This window comes from Xenopus tropicalis, chromosome 5 (assembly GCF_000004195.4).
Source record: "Xenopus tropicalis strain Nigerian chromosome 5, UCB_Xtro_10.0, whole genome shotgun sequence".
Taxonomy (NCBI): domain Eukaryota; kingdom Metazoa; phylum Chordata; class Amphibia; order Anura; family Pipidae; genus Xenopus; species Xenopus tropicalis.
The window spans coordinates 125953384-125977470 of record NC_030681.2 but is presented as its reverse complement, the minus strand read 5'-3'; the positions used below and the strand labels follow the sequence as shown (position 1 = coordinate 125977470).

At 39.9% G+C, this 24087-nt stretch overlaps 1 protein-coding gene across 3 annotated transcripts; it reads right to left on the bottom strand.

The window, feature by feature from the left end:
- Positions 1-94: 94 nt before the first annotated feature.
- Positions 95-23462, bottom strand: pask (PAS domain containing serine/threonine kinase). Of its 3 annotated transcripts, none has more exons than XM_031902547.1 (18): positions 23394-23462; positions 18892-19056; positions 18590-18756; positions 16607-16774; positions 15503-15631; positions 13201-13335; positions 12314-12556; positions 11734-11872; positions 10772-10877; positions 8936-10095; positions 7244-7422; positions 6166-6336; positions 5096-5221; positions 4838-4972; positions 4430-4629; positions 3747-3880; positions 3291-3443; positions 95-1958 (listed from the first exon to the last, which is right to left on the bottom strand). In XM_031902547.1, exons 1-18 carry the CDS (start codon positions 23407-23409, stop codon positions 1882-1884), a joined length of 3603 nt encoding a protein of 1200 aa, XP_031758407.1. In that variant the 5' UTR covers positions 23410-23462; the 3' UTR covers positions 95-1881. The 3 variants fall into 3 exon arrangements, with proteins under 3 accessions (XP_031758407.1, XP_031758408.1, XP_004917848.1); XM_031902548.1 differs by having other exon boundaries at positions 23412-23460; XM_004917791.4 differs by lacking the exon at positions 23394-23462 and adding an exon at positions 21814-22467.
- Between the last annotated feature and the right edge of the window lie 625 nt (positions 23463-24087).

The following is a 24087-nucleotide window of genomic DNA, read 5'->3' as shown; positions in this document are numbered from 1 at the left end:
CGACTGCCCCATTGCCGCCTACATAATCCATTTGGCTCCCCCTCAAGTCACTAAATGGTCTGAATGAATATAGAATTAAACACAAAGGCAAAAATGATACAACAAAAGTACTTTGTATATTTAAATACATTTTTAAATTTATACATTTAAGCACTATCCAAAAATTCATAAAAACAGGCACAGTTTTAGTGTGTAAAGAGAAGAACTACAGAAGGAGATAGAGTACACTCAGAGACACACTGAGGTACTAGAGGCACCCAACACAAATTCCCAGTTACAAACATTTCACCTGGGGGGGGCTGGTAAGTGCTTGCTAAACCACATAGAGCATTATTGTAACTGATAATGAGCAAGTTAGTTTCTAGGGGTGAATAACAATAAATGAAATCTTAAACAGAAAGAAATGAAGGTGGTAGATGGGCTGAGATCATGGAGTATAGGCCCCCCCCAGGCCAAACAGTGTAATCTGATGAGGTACCATCTGTAAAATTATGACTTCATTTTTTTTTTTTTTTTCTTTTAAAGTTGGATGGGATTTTCCATCTGATTTAACATATAATATAAAATTTTGCAAACTAAAATGAGCAAGTAGAATAAGTTCATGTAGAGCAAGGTGTAAATGCAACACTTCATTTCACCAAGGGATGGCACGTCTTCCTTCACATAAAAAGGTTCATGTACAAAGTGGGTGCAGATGCAAAAACCTGGGGCAAATCGCCCCTTTTCCCCCCACAATGCACTTTGCTAGGCTACAAAGCATTATGAATAGGTCAGAGCTACTAACTTTATATTACTGCAAACACAAAGTTTGGATTGGCAAAGAGGCATGGTTCAGATGTTTAATCCCCGTGAGAGACCTACCCCACTAGCTGGCACAGCATGCCTGGTACCACCTACCGTGCTTTAGCATAAGATCACTTTCTTCACAAAATCTCCCCTTTATCCACCACTATTGGGACAAAACCACACTGTGGAATCTTGTTGGACTGCCTAATCATCTGCATGGGCACTCTCATATAATTTGGGTGTTAGTGCATGGCATCAGCAACTTTCGTTAGATCTGTTGCACATGGTGTGGCGATCCTACACTTGTGAAACTCCACTTATGCCCCATGACCGTTCAACATTAATATGCCTGACATTATCCTGTTAATGCACCCACTGGATGGGTTTCAGCCCAAATCTGTCCCATGTGCACTAAATGCCCAATTTAGCCAAGCCAAGTTATATGCCCCAAAAGGTACTGATCAATAAGTATCCAAGAATGAAAATATTCTGTGTGTACAGAACTTAGGTTAAAACACTAGGCTTGTTAATCAGATACACTGTGTGGGGGATGAGGGGAAATTCACTGGTTTGAACCTGGCATGAAAGCAGGCTCATGTAGAGACACTGAAGGAATGACTGCCACTGTATTCACCCAAATGTCTGTCCGTGCAGAAAATCAGCATTATGCTGGTGGTACAGATCTATTTACACTGTGGAATGTACTGAAGAATATTACTGTAAGAGGTTCCATATCTTATATAGATCAATGCTGGTATGCCAGAATGCCACTGTATTCCAGCTGGGGTTGAACTACAGCCTTTATACTCTATCAACAGCTGGAGGGCCAAAGGTTGTTGATCCCTGCTTTAGTGATCCAGCAAAACCCAGGAGTGAGGAATTTCTGGTCCAAAGCTTTGATTGCTCAGGGTTGGCTATTAAACAGTGTAGCCTCTGCATTCTCCCAAGTATAGGGTACCATAGATTACCAGTAAGGTCTGCTTAGAGTTGTGACTGGACCATATTGTTCCAGTGTACTCTGCTTATGGATTCTAAGATACAATGGCACATTTATATAGTTTAAGAATTCTATTATTTTGGGCATATTTTATACTGTCACTGTGGCTGATTCTGAAATTCTTCATTCCATTCGCTTTTATAACTGTCTGGGCACAGCCCCGGACCATCATCATCTGCAAAATAAAATCAGCAATGCATTAGTTTACTTCACTGCTTGACCTCTGCACATTTCTGCTATCATCATTCACATACTATCATTGTTAACGTGCATTTATGAAGAGACAGCATAGTCCACAGTGCTGTACAACAAACGTAAAGATTGCTTAAAGATATTGAGCAGGAAAAGGGCTGCATGAAAATGGTGGTTTCAATTGCAGACAAGAGAGGGTCTGAGGCTCTGTTTTTTTTAACAATACAAACCTAACCTGTCAATCTGTTTTCTAGCCACCGATTCTTCAACCAGTTAGTATTTTAAATGTCAAGTGAGAGCAGAACAGAAAGGGAAATAGTACTGGAACTTGAGGGGGAGGAGGGGAGGGGGAACAAGCAATTTCAGGGTTACCAGAATACTTTTTTTTTTCAACATGCCATACATCGTAAACAAACTACCCAACTACTAGCATTACTTTGACTGGGACATAGTTTCTCAAATAAAAACACAGAACAAAAACAAGAAATCCTTTATTTATTAAAATATTATGGTTTATCCCCCCCCCAGGAAAGCATTAAAAGACAAATAAACCCAATTCACTGGGGGTGCCAAAGCGTTTTTCATTTTTGTTCCCCAGGCCATTGCTTCTGTTAGGAAAAAGCTGCACTGGCCTAGAAAGCTTGAATCACAGATCAGCGGATCTCTCTTAGCTTTCTTTCCCAATCGTCCTCTGTCAGATCTAGATTCTTGCAGGGGCAGAAAGTCACAGAACTCTGCTGTGTGACTGGGAACCAGGTAAGATGGTGCTGCTATTCAGATTTGCTTTTTCCCCAGGCGCACCAAGCTCCTAAACAAACCTAACAATTATATTTACTGGAAGATGCCTTACATTTTGGAACCCCTTAGTGAACAGGGTTTGCCTTGTCCTTTAAAAATCAATTTATGTGTCTTAAAGCAGAAAGAATCACTGGGGGTGATTTCAGAGATTTTATGCACTTACCTGCCACCCCTGTGTGGTGCTCCTCCTCAAAAAAAGACTAGGGTACTGTTTGAGAAGAATGTGCTACCATCTTGTTTAGCCGACCCAGACATGCCCTGTGCTGCCCTGGGCGAGTGCATGTGTGCAGTACAGAACTTTTTTTTGCAGATTTCTGCACTGCTTATGGACCAAATTTTAATAGGCACAGATATTACAGTGAGAGCTTTCAAGCTGTGGAATTCTCTCCCTCTAGTGTATTTTACTAGAGGAGAAAATGGTGATGCTTAGGTCTACTTTTATAATTTCCTTCACCTTTACACAGTAATAACTCACTAGAAGAAGGAATTTCACTCTTCAGTGCAGTTCTATAATCACCTTTGTGAGAGCTAGCAGGTGGATATACCTCCTCCCATGTATACTCTGCAAGGTTTATAGGTTGTGTCACCCATGGATCCCTGAGCAGTTCGTCCAGAGTCATCCGGATTTCTGGGTCACGTTGAAGAAGACCAGAGATCAGAACCTGCAACTCTATAAGCACAAACATAGGAAAATGTTGTTTAATAAATGCAAATATACCAAAGAATACACATCCATGCTTCCATTTTAAATCACAGCTTCAAAAAACACCAAACTACTATTTTAAAATCTAAGTGGGAACAGATGGACAACATTTCTCAACTGCAAAATAGTTATTTATTTTATATATAACTATTTTGCAGTTGAGAAATGTTGTCCACGTGTTCCCACTTAGATTTTAAAAGAAAAAGAAAAAGGCCTGTCCAAAGCAGGGTTACAGAAGGGTTATCAAAGTATATTTCAAGTTTCTCTTACTTTGTGATACATTAAATGGAGGGTTTAGTTCTGCTTCTAATATTTCGTCAACTTCACAGAAAGGATTTTCCCCAAAAATGAGGGTGTATAAAGTCACACCAAGAGACCACATCTCCAGTTCTGGACCAGGGTACCTGCAACCAGCAACAATCAGATTTAAGGCGATTTCCATAACAAAACTCACATACCATAATCACTAATACTGAACAGAGGGATCAGTTATATTAATGTTTTGTCATGCAGCTTAACAGAAGGCCTGGGGGCCCCATAAAAGTACATTAAACCCCTTCTTTTTGATAATTCACTGTTCAATTAGTCCCTCCTTTCCTTTCTTAGATCACTATATATTGTTTTTAATTCCACTTTTAAAACCAGTAAATTGGCCGATTAGGTTTCACTTTAAGTCTTTTTTGTCTGCCATTTTTAAAACTCTGACATCAATAAGTAACAGCGGTGACCGAGCTTCAGTGCACAAGGGTTCTTTCTCTAGCCTGCCCAAAGGTGCCTCTAAAAAAAGAGCTGTAAACTTTTGGAATGAAAGTAATACTGCAAGAAAGTAATGCATGGCAAGGCTTGAGGAGATTCTGATAAGCATTATTTTTTGTATGACATCATAATATACATTTGTCTACAACCATCAATTACTAACCCTCTTTATGGAAAAGTTTGGAGCCAGGACTTACGGGTTTCCAAGTAACACCTCTGGGGCACAGTATTCTGTGGTCCCACAAAATGTGGAGAAGAGGGTTCCTTGATGTAAATGGGCAGCAGAGCCAAAATCAACCAGTTTTATACTAAAGTCTGGTGCAATAATGATATTTTCATCTTTAATATCCCGATGCAGAATATGTTGATTGTGAAGATAGCCCACTGCTGAGACAAGCTGGAAATAATACAAGCATTACTAGAAAAGCATAAGTGTATTATTTAAGCAATGACAAGCTACCAACCAACTACACACAGCACTGCCAAGGCACAAACCATCTATTATGGCTGGTTATTCCATATGGCTTATTATACTAACAAAACTATACTATGTACAGGTACTCTTGTAAATCATAAACATTGTTTACAGCTTTGGGTTACAATACCTGTCGAAATATGTAACTGGCTAGTGGCTCATCCAGACTGGGCTGACTATCAATAAAGTCAAAAAGGTCCAGACCATCGCCATGAAGTTCCATTACCAGCTGGAAGAATGTATCATTCTCAAACACATCCACAACCTGAAAGAGACAAAATGAAGGGGAAAAAAAAAACAGTTAATCTACCTTCATTTTCAAATTAGAAGAAACATTTTATTGAGAATGCATTTTGAAGCCTGAGCCTTAGTTTTAGTCTACACTCACCCTAATTATATTTGGATGTTGTACCCGTGACAGAATTGCAATTTCCTGGGTGACCTTTCCAAGTTCAGGATCCTGTACCCAGCAGTCATCCAGTACTCGATCTTTGCGAATAAACTTTACAACAACCTAAGAGAAATATAAATAAAAACAACAAATCAATTTAGATTTGTTAATGTTTAGGTAAAGCACAAACTGCTACTCTACCTGGACACTAGCCAGGGGGAGGAAAATGAACTGTAAGTTATTTTGGGTCAGGGATTGATGTGATTAAAAAAAAAAATAATGTAAAATTGTTTGGGGTGCTGTTCTAAACATTTTTCCTATTTATATTTTTGTTTTGTTTTTAAACTTTAATTAAAGGACAAGTAAGGTATAATTAACACTTCCTTAAAAAGGGCACATGAAAGAGTTTTTGTTGTACCTCATGGTGCAGCTCTCAGCTATGCACCAACTCTCCACTGAAGTCAAATTCATAAAGGCTGACATTAGTGCACTTTCTTTTATTGGAAGAAAACCCCTGGGTCCTGGCACAAGCATGCTCAGTGGAATAACCGCCAGCCCTGCGCTTGCTCTGTAAAGCGTTATACATGGACATCCGTTGTAATAAATGGCACATGTGCAGTTCCCGGGGCACTGGCAGAAACATTGTGGCTGCAATATGTTAAGTGGTGAACTCAAATACAGATTTCTTGCTAAAGAAGAGCTGCTTACTTAAAAATATGGTGTTTTAGAGTACCTATCTATAGTGAATATGTAGTCTGGATGCCTTTCATCCAGCAGCACCTGCTGGTCAGTTTCCTACCATACAGTACAGGAGAATATGTTCAAACGGAAAACAGAAGTTAAAGAGAGGTTGTGAGCATATGATGTTTCAGGAGCCAGCAGTGTAGGATATATAAAACATACTCATTTTAATGGCAATACTTTTTACAAATAACCATTTGAAATGTTTAAAATAAAGGTGTATTGAAAGTTGCTTGGAATTACATTTTCTTTCATTAAAAAAATTGGGGCAGGTAGACCATTTAAAAGGACCAAGTACAGCAATATTAGACTATTATTATACCAACCTCCTCTTTAGCACTGTCCCTGCCACATGCAGACCACACAAACCCAAAAGCGCCTTTTCCTAGAGGGGATACTGTTTGGTATTTCAAGGCGTATTGCCCGTTGCAGGCACCCACAATCTGGAGATCCTGTAACTCTGTACAGTACCCTGCATTTGCACTGTTACGGATCAGCTGTCATGGAGAAAGATCACAAAATAAAAAACATTTTAATGTTTCAAGATTCTAAACTCTTCAGAACCCTTTTAACCATTTTCACGCTGCACAGTACTACCGTTTCTAGTGTTCCAGAATCAAGCATTTATTCTTTCATAAACCAGATATGAACCCTGACTGAAATGAGTTAAGTTTCAGACCTCCCTGTTTTAAAACTGCATTGTGGAGGGGTTGAATCTCATGGCATATGGAGTGGTCACAATTTTCCTTGCTAAAAAATGCCCCCTATTGCCCCAACAGCTACCTATGTAAATTGTGCAAAAATTCCAGTTTGTGGAATCCCCTATATTGAGGAGGGTAGTATCCCTGCTATTAGATGTTGGGGTGTCGGGGCTTTTTCAATCATCAGTTAGCTTCAGTCTTCCCTTACCCTCAGTGATATGTCAGAGGTGGCATATACCTCTGCCCGGACTGGCAATCTATGGATCTGTGGAGGGGCTGCTGTAAGATGTCATAGACAGTCACTATTTATTGGGCTGGTGGGGGCTGTTTGGGCCTCTGTGTACTTGAAATGCCATGTACTTGAGTGACACCTGTGCTTGATTCTTTTGGTGCACGTGCACTGCAGGGTGCTGAGGGAACCTGGAGCAATCACCTGGTCAATAGGTGGCAGTAGCTCTGTCAATTAGCACAGCAGCACCCAATTCAGAACAGAAGGCAGGAAGGACTGAACAGCACCACTATATGGAAGGGTAAAGAGGGCATTTTGAGTGCAACTGACTGTGTGGAAAAGCACACGTTTCCCACTGTGCTTGTGGTCATAAATGAGCCCTGTAATATTTAAGATTTTGTTAATTTACAGAGAAGCAGATTGAGCATAAATAAGACAAATATTTGTCCAAAAAGGGGTAAATGAAATACAAACCTCTCCTAGGCTGCGCTCTGACTGTTCCAGAAGAGACTGAGAAGAGCTTGCAAAACTAGATAGCAAAAGTCTGGTCCGAGCTATAGCGTCTCTCTGACTTTGCAGCAGATCTTTAGACACCCAAACATTAAACAGGTAGGAGCCAGCCGAGACTGTCCTCTGTACATCAAACTGAATGACTTGGAGGAGAGGACAATATTCATACAAATTAGTGCACAAACCCTTATAAAATACGTTATTCTTATTTAAAACTGAATTCATCCTGCAACTGAATGTAGTAAGGGTACTGGTACACTGGATGTTTTGTCTCCTCCAGAGCGGGCGAAAAAAAATGTCTGGAGTTCCCTTCCCACCAGCATTAATGTAAACTTCTGGAGGAAAACACTGCACTGCATAGTAGACTGAAAATGCTTCACCACTATTAAAGTTGTCACTCGCCATTACATTAATGCCAGTGGTAAGGGACACTGTCACCTGCGAGAGATTAAGGAGATTAAGCATGAGTGCCAAAGCACAATGTGAGCCAGTATGCTTAGGGCAGTGATCCCCAACCAGTGGCTCGTGAGCAACATGTTGCTTACCAACCCCTTGGATGTTGCTCCCAGTGGCCTCAAAGCAGGCGCTTATTTTTGAATTCCTGGCTTGGAGGCAAGTTTTCGTTGCATACAAACCCAGTATAATGCCAAACAGAGCCTCCTTTAGGCTGACAGTCCACATAGAGGCTATTAAATAGCCAATTATTGCTCTTATTGGCACCATCAGGAACCATTTTCCATTTGAATGTGGCTCATTGGTAAAAAAGGTGGGTGATCCCTGGCTTAGGGCAATGACACATGAGGAAATTAGCCACTCCATGATTAAGCTCCTCTAGGGGTAGCAACTAATCTCCTTCAAATGTTTCCTACTAGCGATAATGTTAATTGCCAGTAGGAAAACATATGTCGCTTTGGCTTTCCAAAGACACGCAAAGTTTATTTGCAAGGCAACTTCTGAAAGCTGACGGAAAGGGACACGTGTTTTCTTACCAGCGATTTACATTATCAACTATAGGAAAGCATTTGGAGAGAGCTTACAATCTAAGATCGCTATCATAGTCGCACACACTATGGTAAATTTTGTCAAAAACAAATTAAAGATTTTTGTATGTTCCCAGAACAAACCCACACAAGCATGGGGTCAAAACACAGAACTCCTTGAAGATATTCCCCTGCTTGGAATGCAACCTAGGACCCCACTGCTGCAAGAGTTGCATGGCACTAAAAGGGCTAAACATGGTTTCCTATTGTTTGCCCCATTGTAAAACTGAGAGTTGAGTGACAATATAAGACACAAGGCCACAGGGGAACCGCTAGGTACTCAAGTATTTTCCCATTTACAAAGCAGTTTTCAGTTTTATGGAGTCATGTTACTACCATAGAACAGATTACATAAAACACAATTTATGTCTATATTTCACAGACCATTACTAGTTATCTTTTTTCGTAAAACATAGCAACCTATCAGTAGTTTGGTTTTATTATTCAAATTGTACTACACCATTAAAAGCACCATAAAAATTCCTGCACCCGGCTAAGTTACTATATATAACCCTCTAAATGTCCAAAATATTTTGTACCAATTTATAATTCAATAAAAATATTTAAAAATGAAAAAAGTATAATGATGAATACATTAATGTATGTTTGTACTTACAAAGTCTGGAGCCATCCCGGTGGTAACAACTGCCATTAAATATTCCTTCTCGTATTTCACCTCCAGCAAATGGGACTTGCAGCTCCTTGTGGCTCAGATCAGCAGATTCCAATTGCAAAGAGTGGGGACTGTCATCTTTAACAGGAGTTGAAGTCACCTGAGATAGAGTTTCACTTGAATATCTATTTGACTCTCCTTCTTGGGAGGGAGGAATTGGAGAAGACTCTTCTCTTGAAAGTCTGTTAACTGCATCCGGTTCCACAGATCTACATGGCGATAGGTTGGGTGTTGGACTATTTCTATTGTACAGAAAGACTCCACCCACAAGGGATTCAGAATCTTTATTTTCTGTTGACAGTTCAGTGGGCAGTGGGCTCAGAACTGAACTAGTAGGACATGAGTCAGCATCTACTATAGTTGGTATCTTGTCAGGAGAGCAAGAAGTATTGGCTGTGCTTTGCATTATATATTCAGAAAATGACACAGTTGAAACTGGACTGAGGGATAAATTATTATGTAAGGTGCTAGAGGGTGTGTTGTTTGCCCCTGCATTATTTGCATGGATAACTGATGCAGTTTTAATAACTGGGTTGTGATGGCACAGCGGAGGACTTGAGATCACAGGAATGTTATTAGCAGAGGGTGTAGATCGAGCTGCGTTTGTTTCATTCATATTATGAGTGATTTCTGCTTGTAACAGTGTTCCATGATGGTGTGCATTAGAACAGACATTTCTCAGGGGAATGGAGGTAGTCTCACTCAGAAATGATGGGCTACCTGGTAGACGGGTAACCTGCACCGTAATTGGAGGAGAGACACCTAAAGCATTAGGAGGCTGATGTATTTCACCTACAGCCGAAGGGCATGGAGATAAAACAGGAGAAAAGGCTTTTTCTACAGTGGGAAAAACTTGATGGGAGTTAATGTGCTGATGTGCTTCCTTCTTCTCACTTTGGCTTTTGCTTAAGCTTAAAGTCCTCAAGCAGTGTGTTAGAGGTGTTATGCCAGATTCCAGATCCAGGTCATGCCTTGTGTATTTTTCTCTCTCCCATGGCTCATCCTGTGTAGGTGTCCCAGGAGAAACACAGCATGTAGGTACAGACTGTAAGTAATCATTTTCTGGGGCTGAAGAAACTGCCATTTCCTGGTTATTTACTGCTCTAGAAAGAAACATAAAAATCATAAAGGCAACATTTTATATATTTTTCTAGTAGAAAACAATACTTAGGACCATACTTAGCTTTAAAGCACAAGTAAAGTCATATTTACTAGGGATCCTGGATTCGATTCACGAATCAAAATGCCTGGCTGCACTGAATCTGAATCCTTGAAAATCAGGTGACTTTGTCCCATGAACACATAAGTTGAATATTTTTTACCGTATGCGCAGTTCTTTTTGTGCCTTCCATAGCCTAATTTACATATGCAAATTAGCATTCAGATGCAGTTCAGGATTCACCTGAATGTTTCACAATAGATTCAGGATTTGGCTGAAGCCCAAAAAGTCAAGCATCCCTCTTGGTTTGTTCCTCTGGCCAGTGATCCAGTTAGGGAAAAACTGCACCAGCCTGGGAAGTTCGGATTGCAGTTCCACCATACCTTGCTTTCCCAGGGGTACCGCTCTCAGCTTGAGATTCATGCATGTGCAGTAGTGTCAAATTTTGGGACTGAGAATGCACAAATCTAAAGAGGAACCTGGGCAAGCAAGGTAAGGTGGCACTGCAATTCAAATTTCCTGGCTCTGTGAATTGATCAGAATTGTTGTGATATTTATACAACCAACACTCTATATACAATGAGAACACACTGCAATGGTTTGCCAAGGAAAATTCATACCTGGTTAATGGAGTTTGGGAAGTCTGTAGTATACAACAGGCTGGAGCTTGGAGCCAGTTCCCATCAGAAAGTGGATTATGAAATGTATCATGTTCACTGGACTTTTCTACAAATACACATAGAAATATGCTCAGAATATCACCTCTTCAGTACAACAAGTATGGTTACCTGTTATCCAGAAAGCACAAAGAATTATGGGAAGGCCATCTCCCATAGACTCCATTTTAATAAAGTAATTAAATTTTTAAAAAACGATTTCCTTTTTCTCTGTAATAATAAATCAGTATCTTGTACTTGATCCCAACTAAGATATAATTAATCCTTATTGGAGGCAAAGCAATCCTATTGGGTTTATTTAATGTTTAAATGATTTCTTAGAAGCCTTAAGGTATGATGATCCAAAATATGGAATATGGAATAACCGGAAAACCCCAGGTCCTGAGCATTCTGGATAACAGGTAACATATCATGTTGTGCAAGTTATTTATGGGTTGTTCCTTCCGTATTATGCACCACAAATGTTCAAAAATAAGCCTTAAGAGCAGATTAACGTTATAGGCCCCTTGAAATAAATGTCTGTGGGCTCTTCAACTGAAATGGACTTTCTATGTGCATGGGTGCCTAGAAATTCAAGTTTCACTGACCATACATGGGTCAATAAAAGCTGCTGAATCATCCTCTCCAAACCTAGTCAGCAGCTTATTGACATCATTTGGGGCATTTGGCACTGCCAGCCTGATCGATGTCTGGCTGAAAGCTGGGCTAGTTTGAAAATCCTCCTGGACAAGGGACACATCAGCGTGCAGATGCGGTCATTTTTGCACAGGTCCACAAAATGTTCCAATCGTTGGCCATATGGGTAGCCATACAGGATATTGTAGTCAATTTAGTACTACAAACTGCAAATGATCCGTTAACGATCAATTTACTAGCAATAAGGCCAAATGTGGTTGTTTACTGACCTTTAGTTGCATTACTGCTGATCATATCACTGGATCCAGATGTGTCCAGGGTCTCCCCCAGAGGAGTAAGCAGAGGTGAGGGCTCATCCCCTGCACTCCTCATGTAATGATAAAATCCTGGTATCAAGAAAGTGATGTTCTGCCAGAAACACAGGAACCATATGGTAGAAAAAAAAAAAAAAATATCACAAAAAAATAAAAAGACAGTAAGCAGAAAATAAAATTAATGCAAAATAGTGTTCAACAATTAAATGCATACAAGGGTACTTTTGTATATTTCACTTATTTTTACACTATATATAATATATGAAACATGTGTGTTAACTCATGTTAATTTGTTAATTCATATTTAAAAAGATTCATAAGAGGAAGCATGCAGTGATACTAATAGTAAACTTATTGGTAAAGGCCATGCAAAATGCATACATGTTTGTGGCTCCTTAACATGCTTGTGTGGCGCCTTAAAACTTTTTTACGTGTGGCTCACAAGTAAAAAAAAAAAAAAAAGTATGTGGCAAATTGCAGAAAAGAGACATAGTTTCAATTCAGCCAAAGACAAAAATTCCATTCTGTGTCTCACCTTCCCTAACAGTTGTGTTCGGTCATATCCAAACAAAGAATTTGAGAAACTTCCATTTAGCCCTCGAATGGATCCATCAGGACGCAGGGTAATAAGCCCATTAATGGAGGAAAGAATACTTAAGCTGGCACAGTATTCTTCTACATGGGAACCTGTATCCACCGAAGCCTCCGATAAATTCAGACTGAGAGGGAAATTAGCACCATCACGTGTTACACCAACCAGCCTCTGACATCTTAAATTCTGAAAGAATTAGGAAAATGGATAAAAAAATTAAAAAAAAAGTAGTATAGATGTATATATTATCCCTGAACCAGACAACCTATTACAAACTGAGTGTCTCTTAAAAGAGAATATGGAATGACAGATAGTTGTGGCTCTTTTATTTACATCTCGCCCAATATTTATCTAAGAAAAAGCCGGTTACTGTACCATGGAAATTACATGTATATGCTTAAAAAGCTTGCACATGCAGAATCAGAATATGTGGCAATACTATTCTGTTGCCTGTAGAATTCATTTACTGTTGGCCAAACAAGTGAGCAGTGGAACTGGAAAACTACACAACAACATTTTTTACCAAATGGCTTTGCTGTAAATGCACACAATGGAGTTTTGTATTTGTTCACATCTAGAGGCAGGATAGAAGTAGTAGGCTCTTCACTCTTGCTTCCACTTGTATTTAGGCTGACTCCACCTTCCCCCTCTGTTACTGAAACGTAGATCCCAAACGCAAAATCATTTTTATTTTATAAAAAATGGCTTGCCATTCAAAAAGGGATTTTATTTTTTTAACATTGCTATTTTTTTTTTTTTTTTTTTTACACAGCACAAGGTAAAATCAGAGTTAAACCCTAAAAAGTGATGATTGATATGGGTTTTGGTACCTGTGGTATCTCTCTTCCTTGAAGTGGAATGTTTACAGTAGGCAACAGATCTGTAATGTGCTGCCCTAACACCTCTTCAGGTTCCATATATCCATAGAGGCGAGCACAAGTAGGATCACAGGATAGAATTCTTCCCTAAAATAAAAAAAAGCATATTCTCTCCAGAATATCCCAAAGTACAGGAATAATATCACTACATGTATGAGAAACATGCTGCCTATAGCAAGCAGAGCTAGGATCACAATATAACAGACAACAATGAATACATTCTCCGATATTACTCTTGCCTGAGCGTTAAGGACAACAAATGAGGTACTACATTATGGCCCAGAATTCAATCATGGTGCTTTTACTAAAGAGGACTTACTGTTTTTAATGAATTTTAGGTGTTAATGTTTTAATGTTATTCTATTTGAAACAATGTGCCTCACACCAGTTGTAGATCCCATATTCTCTACATGCAACAGTACAATGTGTATGTAAATAAAGGAAACATAGCCATGTGGTGTTGTTGCACTTTGTTTTAATAGAGAGTCAGAATGAACTGGTATAAAAAACATACAAAAGCTATAACAGCACATTTGTATATTTCATCATATCTTGTGGCTTAGCATTTATGATAACATGTAGTTGTTGGGCAACAAGTTACATTGAAAACCAATAATTAATTAGAAAAAAAGTGTATGCCTGGCCTAATTAATCTGGTCACTTGGCTTAGAGGTTAAGCAAATGGATAGTAAAGGATTTGGTTGAACAAGTGTAAGGCCAAGTTACATATAGATAAAGGAGCAGGGTTCCTGCCACCTGATCTTACACTAGAATTGCTGAAAAAGGACATGAGCTAATGAGATTTTAAGCTGTGACCAATCAGTAATGGCATGGTGTCATAAAAAAAGTCACTAAAGTTGCTACCCAAATGCATTACACCCCCCCCCCCCCCCTTCCTAAAACTTTAAGAATAACACATTTTTCAATAACAAACAAATTAGACAGTTAGGCAGCTATGGTGACTATTTTTCCACATGTTATACCTTTGTGATCCCACCAATTTATAGTGCATATTAATGGTTGTTTTTCCAGATCTGACAACATTTTGGTGTCAATGGACTCTTGAGCTTATATCCTTTGTGTAATCCCTAAATTTTACATTTTCCTAGATTTCAAACTTTTATTATCTCCTGAAAAACATAAAATGGGGGGGTTCTACTATATACACAATTTGTAGAATATATATCCAAAACTTTGTGATGTGTTCCTGATCTAGCAATGCAGAGGAATTGCTTCAGGTCAGTAAAAGGCAAGTTAGGGTTGCCATGGCCTGGAAAGGGTCATTCATTTGTAGGGGATATGCAAAAGTGGTTTTAGCTGGCACATAGTAATGGAGTGATTTGCACATCGCATCAGAACCTATTAAACCAGATCACACGCTAAGAAGGTTCACTAAGTAATGCTGACATTACTGTCAGGTTGCATTTAAAAAGATGATGCAAAATATATATGAATTCAAGCTGGAGCTCTAAAGAAGAGTTTAGAATCACCAAATTCAACATTTCTGACTATGCTTTTAAAAAGATGTCTGTAATCTAGTTTTGTAATCTAAGTCTGTTCTTTAAATGTGTGGAGCGCTCTGGCAACGGCTGCAGCCTAGCATGGGAATGGTGCTTTCTGCAACCCTTAGGGAGAAACATCTAAGTATGTATGTTTTCTTCAGAGATGATCCAAGAGGAGCACCTTTTCTGGTTAAAGCTTCTACTAACGTAAACTAATATTTGTGCAGCAAAGGCTTACTAATTCTGTTTAAAATGTTTGCAGTTCCATTATACAAGTTGACTTTATGGAAATTTCCACCCAGCGATTACTCAGAGGAAAAACTAAACTCACATTTACCGTGATTTACACACTTCAAAAATTAAGGGCCACTAGAATATGGGCAATTTCATTTCCCACATGTTGTTTAAACAACTAAAGGGACAAAAAGTGTAATTCACTGTGGTATTGCAATTCAGCATAAGGGGCTGAGCAATGAAGGTGTGGGAGTGGAGCTGTAGCTAAGGAAGAAGGGCCATGACAGATAAGGGGTTGAAATTTGGTGGGCAGGGTTACAGAGGTGTCAGGAGGAGAGAGGGAAGTGGAGAGGGGGTTGGGGCATGGAACCAGGTGCAGCGACAGTAGCCAATGAATGTTAGAGTACTACAAAGACTTGAAGCCTTCTGCGCACATCTGTCATCTCTGGTCTTAGATATTTTTTCCTGAGAAAAATGTAAAACAGGATATATATATACGGTAAAGGGCCAATACTTACATCCTGTCTGAATGATACAGTAGCTGTGATTTGTTGAACTGTCTCCAGTAGTAAAAGACATTGGTTCTGAATTCTGCGTATCCACATACACAGTGTGATTGTCTCTCCACCACGACGAACAGCTTCAACCTAGTTACACAAATAGAATATATTCATGCAAGGCAAAAAAGGAATAAGGAAGTCACTTTTAAAAATAGAGTTTGCTTATAATGGAGCCTATGGGAGATGGCCTTCCAGCAATTCAGAACTTTCTGGATAAGGAGTTGTAGATAATGGATCCTTTACCTTTTCCCATGTCATGTGACAGAAATAATAATCTCAGACATTGATATCCCTAGGTTTGTTTAGAAATCCAACCAACATTGCCAAACATAATGAAATGTATCTGGAATGCCCCTTTGAGTATAGACCAAGTAGGCTAATGTAACATCTAATCTAATAGATTAGATGAATCTTCCACATAGCAATAGTGGGAGGATCACCAGAGAGCAATACATTTACAAGCACTAAACAGGGACTCCCTCATAGAAATCAGAAGATAGTTGAATTTAGTAAGATGTGTAAAAACCCCCAGTATACATTTTGAAGATACGTACTACAACTCATTCTTCCCTACCAACATAATGTTTCCTATGTCTCCCAGGGGCTGCCACACAACCATTTAACAAGCAATTCTAATAACAATATACCTTGGTCCTCCAAATATTGTCTTGATTTCAAAAGAACCCCTTAACTTCTACCTCTTAATTAGATTTATGATGTAAAATTGCCAGAATGAAAGGTTTAGATTTCTTTTAGGGCCTTGTCCTATTTTGTAAGTCAGTTAACTTTATTTACAAATCTTCACTTTAGTTGCTTACTAATGCTGATTGCTATTAAGTGCAAACACAAAACAGTCAGAGGTTGCAATTGCGAGGGATTTTATAAAGCTCTGGGCTTGATTTCACCAGACTTGGACAAGCAAATTAATATGACAAGGAGTGCTCAGAACATGACTGTATACCTGTGTGTCTGTGTTTGTTAGGGCCTTTAAACACATAACACTGAATTTTAATAAATGACCTGTAGGCCACTTATGTGACTTTTATGAAGACAATTACTCACTACTTCTCCAGGTACCCGTGAAAATCCATCAGACTCCGTAAGTTCATCCTCAAGTGCCTCAGAAACTCTGTGACTGGAAGCAGGAATGAGTTGGGAAAGACTCATTCCAATCAGCTCAGGACTGCTGTATTCAAACAGCCTACAGGCTTTATCATTAGCCATTAAAATCTGCAAAAAACATTAGATATATTATTTTGTCATAGTGTCCATATAATACTTTTTGAGGGGATGAACACTAAACCCCCTTTGGTTAAAAAAGTTAATCAGTTTAAAGGACAAGTTAAGCCTCACAAACAATAAGACTACAAAATAAATAGTTTATGAACAATGGAGGAAATATTCTTCCAAAATTGCACCCTTAAGTTGCAAATTAACATGCAATCTTTCTCCAGCCTTCTACTGTTATAATCATCTCCTGAGAATGTGCAGAAAACACAAAAAGAACCCTTACCATGCACATTATCTCAGAGTCCAGTGAAGAGAACAGCCAAGAACATAAAGATATAGAATTATGAAGTGATGCAGATATTCACTGTCAGAGGGCTACTGTACATCAGGGTGCTAAGCTACTTTTACATATTATAATTTACCTCTAGTGTAACCACTCATATGATGCTTAAAGCGGACCTGTCACCCTAAGAAATAAGTCCAAATTATTTTCTATATTGTTAGTTGAGCAAAATAAACTTTACTTACTCTATATAAATAATATAAATCTTGTTTCCTTCCGTCTTGGAATTACTCAATCAAAGCAAGCAGGCAGGCACCATTTTGTGGACACTGTTATTAAGGCAAGCTTTGTATCATGCCAAAATCTTGTTTATGTGCCAGAATGGGGGACCAGATGCCCATGCCCATGCACTGGCTACACAGTTAGATGAGGAGGAGGGAGGGGAGAAGTGAGATGTGCAGTGACATCTAGGAAGTGCTGAATGGAAAGCTAAAGTTACTGTCTGCCCCGCCTCTATGCCTAAGGCATAGAGGCGGGGCAAGCAATATATGATTGACAGCTGTGATTTTTAAATGCCTTTATAATGGGTTTGGATGTGTTAATATAAAAATGAATTTGGGTTTCATGTTTAATTTGAACAGGACTTTTATTATACAGATTTTCATGTCTGGGTGACAGGTCCACTTTAAGGTGTGGACAATGGCTATGAGCATCCTGGGTCAGACACTACTGCTAAGAGAACCAGAAAAGTAGAATACAGGCAAATGAGGACTGTGTATCTCAAGCCTGCATATGGCAGTCTTAGGCAATCTGGAAACAGCAAGGCAGATATCATGTGACTGTGAAAGGGGAGATGGGAAACAGGAAGCCAAGGCAACAAGGCAAGTTGAGAGCATGCACAGATCTGGCAGCAGGGAGAGATCCCATCGGACGCAAGTTTGGTAAAGTGCAGGAAAGGCTGCACCAACTGCAGGTTCCCCTTAGTGTGCCAGTGAAGGAACGACTTCAATCTCCTTGTACTTTAGGGCCATTGGGTTCCAGGTCCAACATGCCATCACTGCTACAGTATAGCAGATCTAGGACCCAGTTAGGGACTTAGGGAATTGTTTCATAAGAACAAGAAGGTTCATTAGCCACTAGATCCCCAGGTTCCAGTGCCTGAGTGTTACACCACGGATTACAGATAAGTGCGCACCAATATAAGGTAAACACAACAATCAGGCCTGAATTCTCAGTTATATGTGGTGCAAAACAAAGGTTAATAAATTGTGTTACTGTATTGCTTAGTTCTTTACGGACATTCTTTGTACTTGTTCTTTAATGGTTATTATTTACCTGTTCTAGTAAAATAGAGAGTGCTAATTATAAATACAGCAAGTGTGTTATCTTTAATTTGTACCAGGCTGTCAAAGGAACCCATACCTTGCCAGGCATCCCTTATGGTAACAGATATTTTGGTACAATTGCAAAACAGTCTCCTGCATAGACAACTGCACACTAAGAGATTCAATAATTTGAAAAGGTCTGCGTACCTTACTGGTCTTGGTGCTGACAGTCAATACAGCTCTATTTGAGCTGCGCGCACAGGAAGGTAGAGACTGATTTGTATCATCCATTGGTATACCATTAGATTCGTGATTAGATCGGAGCAGAATGTGGCTGGTAGCAGCAGAAAGACTATAAGAGCTCCAATCCTCTCCTACAAAGTTAAAGGATACACAAGTAAAGCTCAGATTTTAAAGTGTTAACAATACAGTAAGGAACTAAAAAACAGGATCATTTGTGTCACATTCTCATAAAAAAAAAAAAAAAACAGTTTAAATTCATGCATTACCAGTTAGGCTTGCTGTATTCCATCGACTCTTTTCTCTTCCTCCGTGTCGTCTTTGCCTCGGACAAGGGATTTGAGGAAAAGACTTGCTGAGAGGAGAAAGTGAGCGCAGAGGAGAGGAGGGAGACTGCTGGAGAACTGAAGCAGCCATATGGGTGAAAATAAAGTCTATCAAATATAAAAAGAAATGTAGTGTAAATAAGTGCCAGTTACCAAACCTCACTGCAATACAGCAGAATGTCTTCCAGGGGACGAGAAAAAATAGTGACAAATCACAAAAAAATTGTAGTAAAAAAAAAAAATCCCCTATTAAGGGGTTGTAACATTAACGCTTCACTGCATATCTTTTTCTGTATAAACCATAGCCATGTGTTTTTCCAGAGAAAAATTCAGTCTTGGAAAAATAAAATTTGAAACAACTATGCTGTTCCGAGTGCAGTACCTGCAGCAGATGGGAAAGGACATGGCTTCATCACCCTTCATCCTACCAAACTCTTGCAAATGCATCACAACAGGGGTGAAAAAAACCTAAATGCTCTTGGTATAAATGGTTTGGTGGTTATATGAACACAAGTTCAGAATGACTCCTTCAATGCATTCAGAAAGACACCTCTGTTCATGTACCATCAGGATGCCCTCCCAAGGCCAAATATGCAGCTAAAATACATGAAAGGTGTGGTTAAAGCCCTGTGTGAACATTTCTCTAATAATAAAGAAAGATGCCTCATACATCTGCCTTGCTTTCAGCCCTTAATACAAATCCCAGCCACCCACATGGCCATGCCCTTGGGCCTCATCAGATGTCCCATTTCTACACTATCAGAGTAACCCACATAGAATACACAACTCAATACCAAGCAAGGGCATTCACTAATCTCAATCATTTACTCCTGCTGCAGCACCATGCAGCTGCCTGCATTTCCCCTCACACTATAGCCCTCAAAGCAGTCTGATAGCAGAGAGTATTCACAGACTTGCCTTTACCACTGCCACTAGATATCAACTGATGGAATTTCTATGCCATCTTGTGAGCAGCTTAATCAGATTTCTTATGTAAGCAGTTTCTCCAAATATAATCAGATATAAACAGAACAGGAAACAGAATTTGCAGCATGTTATAAATCTATTGGGATCTATTATCCAGAGTGCTTGGGACATGGTGTTTTCCAGATGAGGGATCATTCTCTAATTTGGATCTCCATACCTTAAATCTGCTAAAAATAATTCAAAGATTAAATAGCTTTGCAACCAACATGGGTTTGTGCAGCTTGTATCATTCTTTATTTAGTGCTGACATAGTGAGACAGTGTTTTACAAAGATTATAGGTCATCCACATCATTCCCTGTCCCAGCTAAGCTAACAATCTAAAAGGTTCCTATCTCAAGCACAGTCTATGGCCAATTTCATTAGCAGCCAAGTAACCCTTCTAAGTTTTTGGAGTGTTGGAAGAAACACATACAATCATGGAGAGAACATACAAAGTTCACAAGTGACATGCCAAAACTATAATGTTTTTTGTTTTGTTTTTTTTAAATGACAGCAATATGATGATGTGCTATAAACCTTAATTCCTGTTGACAACACAAGAAAATGATTAGATGCCACATGAGCAATGTAGCACATGTATCATGACTAATACACTGGTGCACAGTTAGATGCATGCAGATCTTGAACAAGTGTCCTCCCACACGTCCTGCGCAGAGTGGCTACTGTAATACACATCTGTAACTACAAGAACTCATTCCCAGTATTATTTAATAGTGCTTGTCACATCTCTGTTCATACAGACTAGTGTTTCGCAGTCATTGGCTGCAAATACACCGTGACAATAAAACAGAACCAGTTTTGTTTTCCCCATTATATCCTATAGAGCTCAATTACAAACTCAAGCATAAAAATAGAAGCACAATTGTGCATGGTTTGACACTGCACACAAAGGTACTTGCACCTATACACAGGGTCAAAATTGACATATAGGTACCAAACCCAAGGCCCGTGCCTAAGACAGCAGCTTTTGGGGTAAAAATAAAAGTCTGCAGCTAAATCTGGCAATGGTGCTGTGGGTAGATAAGCTGCGCAGTACAAAAGGACCATCAAGGAAAGGGGCAGACTGAGGTCCAGCAATGGACCTAAATACAGACCTGCCTATACACACCCCTTAACACCTCGTGGCTTGGACAAATGCACCAGTTCAGCCTCTTATAATGAATAGCATGCAAGATGGATAAGTACAAGTCTACGGACATGAAGGAACCTTAGGATTAACAGTTGCCCATAATTCCAGGTGAGTTGCACCAACACACACAACTAACATGGGTTTAGCGCTAGTGCTCTTATCAATACAGAGCAAATCAGAAGTGACAAAATTCTCCCCCATGATGCAGAGGGAACACCATACGCTGCACAGGAGCACAATTTATTAAGCAGGCAATGACTGCATCCGCATTGGTAAATCTAGCACAAGCACCTCTCCCACTGACATCCATGAACACACAATACTGAATAAAAACAGGACTATTAACAAAATGTAAGTGACTAACACAAAAGAACCACTGGTGCCTCTGTAGCCCCAATAACATAAACCCCAGTGCTTTTTAAAGACCACACGTTTATTTTTTTGACTAAAGCTCCAACATGTGATGCTGAATTGCCACCATTCACGGACAGTCTTAGCCCAAAATCTATAGCTCAACGCAGATAGTTAGAAATAGGACCCTGACATAACACATGGGAAAGCACTATTTCCCTGTCACTCATACAAATGAAATATCTTATGTAAGGCATCTCTGTGGGTATCAGACTGACACATGCGCTCTTTTAACCTCATCTCACACAAAGCGCAGTAAGAAAGAGCACAAGCATGTCCAGCACAAAGCTTTCTCTATAGCGCCCAGCTCTGCTCAGTCCCTTGGTGCAATACTTACATCTCCCTGGCTCCAGCAATGACAGACAGCCTCCTTCCTCAAAGCTACATCTCACTCATCCCCAGCTGCTTCACAGCGCTTATGTCATATTCATCTCAGAGCTCGACTCCAGTTTAGCGGAAAAGGCGGGACTACAGGTTTAAACATACCAACCAATCCGGTGTCCGCATCTACGTGACTGGTGGGGATAACACCCAATCATCCTCAGATCCGTGTTGTCTGGAGGCGTTTACGCCTTCCTGTTACCCAGAAAAGAGCGGGCCAGCAGTTGCTAAGGACGCTGTTTGTTTCCACAATATTGATTTGCCAGGAGAGTGTCCGAGTGGATTATCAGTCCGCGTTGCTTATGAGTTGAACTGCAGTACCCAGTATCTACCTTCGGACATTTTCAGGGACGGGATAGCTGGGGCTACACCCTCACGGCTGCATGGCTGATATACGTATAGACAAATACAGTTACTGGCTGATTAATGCGTTGTGGTTTTTTTGTTTTAAGCAGGGTTTGTCGGTCCCTTTCTGCTCTGCGTGAATCTTGAAAGGTAGCAGAAGTCGGCTCACTACCCAGGCTCCTGGATGCCCCCCCCCCCCCCCGCGGCTTTTTGCCTCCCCTGGTAACTGGGGCGCTTCTGCCCCGAGTTTCTCAACTCGCCTAATGGCAGAAGCGCCCCTGTCACTACCCAGCCAAGGCATGCCTGTTAATTAACTGGCTTCTGCAACATTTCGAAGTTTAAAACGTCAAAACTACCAGTGCAAAGAATAGCAACTGTCTCCAAAACCAATAACATACAACTAAAGAACAAAGTCAGAATTAAAGCAATGTGACCACCTGCCACTTTTACACCATAGTGAAGGCCCATGTGGGATGAAACGTGTTGGGCTATTTACAATTAGATTTTCATTCATCTGTGGTCCTCTTCCTTTTATACTTTTTGTTTTACATCCATAAAGTTGCCTCATTATGCTTTAGCAACAAAAAAAGCAAATGGCACTCAGGACTACAAACAAGGGTAAAACCCTTTTAAAAGTTTTATTGCAGAGGTGCAACGTCACATTGCCCCGAAACGTTGCACCTCCGCAATAAAACTTTTAAAAGGGTTTTACCCTTGTTTGTAGTCCTGAGTGCCATTTGCTTTTTTTGTTGCTACAGTGTATTTGGAGGGTGCCGATCCCTCTAGCAGTGTGCACCAGACAAAATAATTTTTTGGAGTGTTAGGGTGTGCGGATAAGGTCTCTGTGGTTCATTATGCTTTAGGACATAGGTCCCCAACCTTTTTTACCTGTGAGCTACATTCAAATGTAAAAAAAAGTAGGGGAGCAACACAAGCATGGAAAAAGTTCCAGGGGTTGCTTAATAAGGCCTGCGATTGGCTATTTGGTAGCCCCTATTTGGCCTGGAAGCCTACATGAGGCTCTGTTTGGCAGTTCATCTGAGTTTTATGCCACCAAAACTTGCCTCCAAGCCAGGAATTTAAAAATAAGCACCTGCTTTGAGGCCACTGGGAGCAACATGTTGCTCACGGGCCAATGGTTAGGGATCACTGCTTTAGCGCATGGGCCTTTTGCCAATAATTACCACCTACCAACCATAGATAGCATACTTGATGTAAATGCCTGGCTCCAGTTCGGAAAACAGTTTTAGAATCTTTTTCTGATAACTAAAGAAGAGAGAATAGATAATTAGAACTGATGCCTGCATAAAATCACTGGAATTTTAGAATTAAATGCAGCTAATAGTCATTATCTGTTTTACAGCCAAAAAGTGGTTACATACGCTGATGAGAGGAGGCTATACTGTACATACTTGCTTTTGATGTAGCACCCCCTTGAGGGGGAACATATATAAAAAACAAGAGGCTTTAGGATGTGTGCTTTTATATAGTCATGGAATCGAATTACAAGGACAGGTAAAGGAGCCATCAGAGCTAGGGCAGCACCAGTGAGCCGATGGAAAAATCAAACCTGCTCGATTGACACCTGACCAATTTTCTGCCAGATATTGGTTGGGGAGGCCAATCAGGGATCACCATATATGGGCAGAAAAGCTGCCGAATCAGTCTGAAGAACTTGAATTGGCAGCTTGAATCTACATTTATAATATCCTTATATTTTACAGTAAAGGGTGCATTATTAAATATATATTGCTTAAAGGCTATCAGACATACATCCATTATACTCACAGGGGCTCATTTAACAACATGGGGCAGATTTACATCTGAACAGTAACACATAGCAACCATTCAATGATTAGCTTTTTCTTTCAGTTGGCTGCAGGTA